Source organism: Athene cunicularia, assembly GCF_003259725.1.
Source record: "Athene cunicularia isolate RWA chromosome 15 unlocalized genomic scaffold, athCun1 chr15_part1, whole genome shotgun sequence".
Taxonomy (NCBI): domain Eukaryota; kingdom Metazoa; phylum Chordata; class Aves; order Strigiformes; family Strigidae; genus Athene; species Athene cunicularia.
In genome coordinates this window covers 14,124,319-14,128,500 of record NW_020799121.1, presented here as the reverse complement: position 1 = coordinate 14,128,500, position 4,182 = coordinate 14,124,319, and the positions used below count along the sequence as shown (strand labels likewise).

At 46.3% G+C, this 4,182-nt stretch overlaps 1 protein-coding gene across 1 annotated transcript; it reads left to right on the top strand.

The window, feature by feature from the left end:
- The first annotated feature begins 66 nt into the window (after positions 1–66).
- Positions 67–3,670, top strand: RPL6 (ribosomal protein L6). Its single transcript, XM_026859452.1, has 6 exons — positions 67–529; positions 622–720; positions 1,189–1,332; positions 2,328–2,376; positions 2,795–2,979; positions 3,471–3,670. The coding sequence occupies exons 1-6, from the start codon at positions 182–184 to the stop codon at positions 3,621–3,623; spliced, it is 978 nt and encodes a 325-aa protein (XP_026715253.1). The 5' UTR covers positions 67–181; the 3' UTR covers positions 3,624–3,670.
- The last annotated feature ends 512 nt before the right edge of the window (positions 3,671–4,182 follow it).

The following is a 4,182-nucleotide window of genomic DNA, read 5'->3' as shown; positions in this document are numbered from 1 at the left end:
GGCTTGGCGGTGGAGGGGGGCGGCGGAGGAGCTCGTACCTGGAGGAGGTGGCGCGCAGGAGCATTTTGCGTTACGGCGGGGCCTGCAGCAGACCGAGCGTTTGGTTCTGTAGTGTCTCGGTTAGGCATGGTTGCAGGAGGTGGCTGACAGCCGTTAGAATGGTGTAAAGGATCAAATTCTGATGGTGTTCTTTTATTTCTGCGGTCTAGTCCTCGGCACACTTTGTCCTAAATTATCATTTTCATTTTACTCGGATCCACAGATGGCGGGTGAGAAGGCAGCTGCTGAGAAAAAGCCAGGCGAGAAGGCGGCTGGTGAGAAAAAGCCAGGCAAGAAGAAGACAAGTGAGAAGCCGCCAGCTGAGCAGAAAGGAAGCCAGAAGGAAGCTGGTGAGAAGAAAAAGAAGGTTAGGAAGCATCATGCCAGCCGTAACCCTGTCCTGGCCCGGGGTATCGGGAGGTATTCCCGCTCAGCCATGTATGCCAGGAAGGCTCTGTACAAGCGCAAGTATACTGCTCCGGAAACAAAGGTAAGATAAAAAACACTGTCTTTGAATAATCATGGGTTTTGTGAGGACTTTGGTTTGAAACGTCATACGTTTTCCCTTTTCTTTGTTTACAGATAGAAAAGAAAAGGAAAGAAAAGCCACGCGCAACCATCACCAAGCCGGTGGGTGGAGACAAGAATGGAGGCACCCGTGTGGTTAAAATCCGCAAAATGGTAAGAAACAGGACTCAGACATGCACAGTTTAAGGCTGTTACGTGTCGGTTTTGACCAGACAATGCACCTCTTGGCTGGGGCAACACCAGCCTCGGCCCGTGCCGTGCTTCGCTGAAGTGCCGGCTGTTCTCTCCCCGAGATACGGACCTGGTGTTTGTCGGGTTTGGGGGAGATGCTGGTGATTTAGAGGATGGTCAGTAGGCAAGAGCAGGGCCTCCTCTGCTTCTTGTATCGCTGGGCTGAATTGGAAGCACGTGTAGAAATACAGCGCTGCTGTCAACTTTTGCTGTTGCATAATTGGACAGAAAACATTCCGTGTGTTCCTGAAGTGTCGGTTGCAACAGAAAAAAAAAATAAATTCAGAAAGGTTGTCAGTATCTTTTACAAATGGGAGAATCTAAACAGTAGTGCAGGCTTTCTGTCCTGTGGAGTACATGGGGTACAACATTTTGCTTTTCTTTTTCCAGCCCAGATATTACCCCACTGAGGATGTTCCTCGCAAGCTTTTGAGTCACGGCAAAAAGCCCTTTTGCCAGCACAAGAGGCGGCTGCGGGCCTCTATTACTCCAGGAACCGTTCTGATCCTTCTGACCGGTCGTCACAGAGGCAAGGTAACCCCGGGCTTCTTCCTGTTGGCTCCCTCAGTGGCTTTGCAGCATTTCTGTGCTGAAACCGTTTGGACCGAGCAGAGGTATCAGGGATTTACCAGCTGATTGCACAAGACTCTGCTCAGTCAGGAGATGCAAATATGTCTTTTCTGTGTGAATTCTGTCTAGATGCTTTCTCTCATCCTGCCGTTAGGGAAAACAGGCTTTAAACTAATATTCCTCTACACAGAACTGGAAGTAAAACAGGCTGGTCCAGTTGCCTAGAATTAAGGGAGTCTTACTGCAGTGCAGAAAAGCGTGTAGATTCCTGTCGTGCTGCCATTGTGCTGCAGAATGTCGGGCCCAACGCCCGCTTCTAACTGTTGACAATGAGGATGAAACTTCATCTTGGAGTAGTGATTGCACAGGAAAAATTACACTTTCGTTAATCTAATTACCAAGGTAACACTTGATTGGTAAATATTAGGACGTGTTCTTCATCTTAATGATGTTTACTAACAGGTCTTAGCTGGTTTCATTTATTTTATTGAATTCTTTGGCTTTGATGTCACATTACTTAATGTTGTTCAGAGAAGGAAAACTTTAGCAGAAGGAGCAAGATGCAACTGGGGGATGGCTCTGACCGTGGGATATGTTGTGGTGCCCTTCTGGTTTTTTTATCTAGTCTCTCCCTTTAACTCGTACAAAGAACGTGGGTGACAAGATGGCTGCCTCGCCATCCTGTAGATTAAACAAAGATTCAAAAACGAACTAATGTGCTCAGCCTTGACTGATAGAGCACGCGGAGAGTTGCAGCCTGTCCTAGGTGAGGAAACTCTGGCAGGGCTGTACTCCGAGAACGTTGGCAGCTTGTCTCAGGTGGTGGTGGCTTCCCAGGTCGTGCAGTTGGCCCGTGCCCGGGTGCTTTGTGCTTACACCCGCAGCGCGGGCATGGTCCTGGCCCCCGGTACGTGAGTGCTGGCACCTGAGGACTGATGTCGCATCTCATCTCTTTCCAGCGTGTGGTCTTCTTGAAGCAGCTTGCTACTGGCCTTCTGCTTGTTACAGGTAAAAAAACCTTTCGTATAAACGTAATAATTTTGGTTTTGTTTGTTTGAGGGGGGGTTTGTGGATTTGGGTGGCTGGTTTTAAGTTCAGGTTTCCCTCCGTTGTCTGTAGTGCTGCAGATTTATGTACGGGTGGTTTGGCACATCATGTCTTCACGTGATTACGTGGAGACACATTCTGTGACTTTCTAAGAGAACATTAAGCTTCAGTATCTGACTACCTGGAAGGTATCAGGGAGCATTTTTTTTTGCTTTTCTGGAGTTTGTGAAGAAGGGCTTTGTGGATTGTTCAGATTTTAGCTGTAGGTATTTCTGAAGAAACCAGTCATCTCATACCCTACAAAAAGTCAACTTAAAAGCAGTGGGTTTTGCCAGGAGAGCTAACCTTGTTCTTTCTTCCGTCTTCACTCTGCCTTTAGGACCTTTGGTTATCAACCGTGTCCCTCTGCGTAGGGCCCATCAGAAATTTGTCATCGCTACGTCTACGAAGGTTGATATCTCAGGAGTGAAAATTCCCAAGCATCTCACTGATGCGTACTTTAAGAAGAAGAGGCTGCGTAAGCCCAAGCACCAGGAAGGCGAGATCTTTGACACTGAAAAAGAAGTAAGGAATATGGTTATTCACTCCTTCTGAGTGCCTTGGTACCTAAAGCCAGGCTGGGAAGGGGGGAAATACCATGAATGGATAACTAAATTTTAAGTGGTCCTCAATAAAGTGAGGTAATACCATTAAAATTAATTAATACAGCAGCATTGAGATCACCCTTTTTAATTGGGGGACTCTTTTCTGCTACTACCTTAGAACAGCAGCAGTGATTATTCGAGTTAAATGTCTTTTTGGACCAAGAAACACCTTTACTGTTTTGATACTGCCAACAGCACGCTGCTGGCTCTCAGATCTACAACATAAGCCAAACAGTGGCTTCAGTTCTCTGCCACCTCCGGTCTCCTACCACCTTCCCCATATTTAGAACAAATGGAGAAAAGATTTCCTGAAAATGCCAGAACTCAGGGTTTGCCCTGAATTTTCTCATCTCCGTAGAAAAGTCTGAAGTCGCTCTGTGGGATTTTAACATTCTTCTTTGTACTTTCTAGAAATACGAGCTAACGGAGCAACGCAAGTCAGACCAGAAGGCGGTGGATTCGCAGATCCTCGCACGAATCAAGAAGGTGCCTCAGCTCCGTGGGTACCTGCGTTCTACGTTCTGCCTCTCAAATGGAGTCTATCCTCACAAATTGGTGTTCTAACTGGTCTGAAAGCACCACATTAAATCCGAAGGGAAAAAAAACAAGGATTTCTGGTGTCTTTATTGCGATCCATAACGGGATGTGTTGCGCAGATCTTGCAGGGCACGTTATTTAATGAATAAGGAAACTGCTCGTGACATGAAATTCTGAGGGACTGTATGTAAATGACTGGATTTTGACTGTATAAGGGTTTGGGGTGGGATTTTTTTTCTGATTTGGTATAACTAGAGAGGAATTGGCACTTGAATTTCAGTTTTCTTAAATACGAATGAGTTAGGGAGGGGGAAAAAAAAAAAAACCAACAACTATTTTCTTTTGGGAAAGAGGGATACATGCTGGATCAGCTAGCCAACTGGACACATTCCAGAAGAAACATCCAGCCCAGTGCCTGTGCTGGTGTACTTCTGCACCCTTACTGCTTCAGGTATCTTGTGTTTTGGGAAGAACCAGCACTGCTAGGTAACTCGTTACCATTTTAAAGCTCTGTCGAGATGGTATTTCTGACAAACTGCTTTGATCCATCAATCACCACGCAAACCACAGCTAATATAGAAACTTT

Coding starts and splice junctions, on each gene's coding strand:
- RPL6 (XM_026859452.1), top strand. CDS start 182: ATGGTGTTCTTTTATTTCTGCGGTCTAGTCCTCGGCACACTTTGTCCT. Junction 530..621: donor ATACTGCTCCGGAAACAAAG/GTAAGATAAAAA, acceptor CTTTGTTTACAG/ATAGAAAAGAAAAGGAAAGA. Junction 721..1,188: donor TGGTTAAAATCCGCAAAATG/GTAAGAAACAGG, acceptor TTCTTTTTCCAG/CCCAGATATTACCCCACTGA.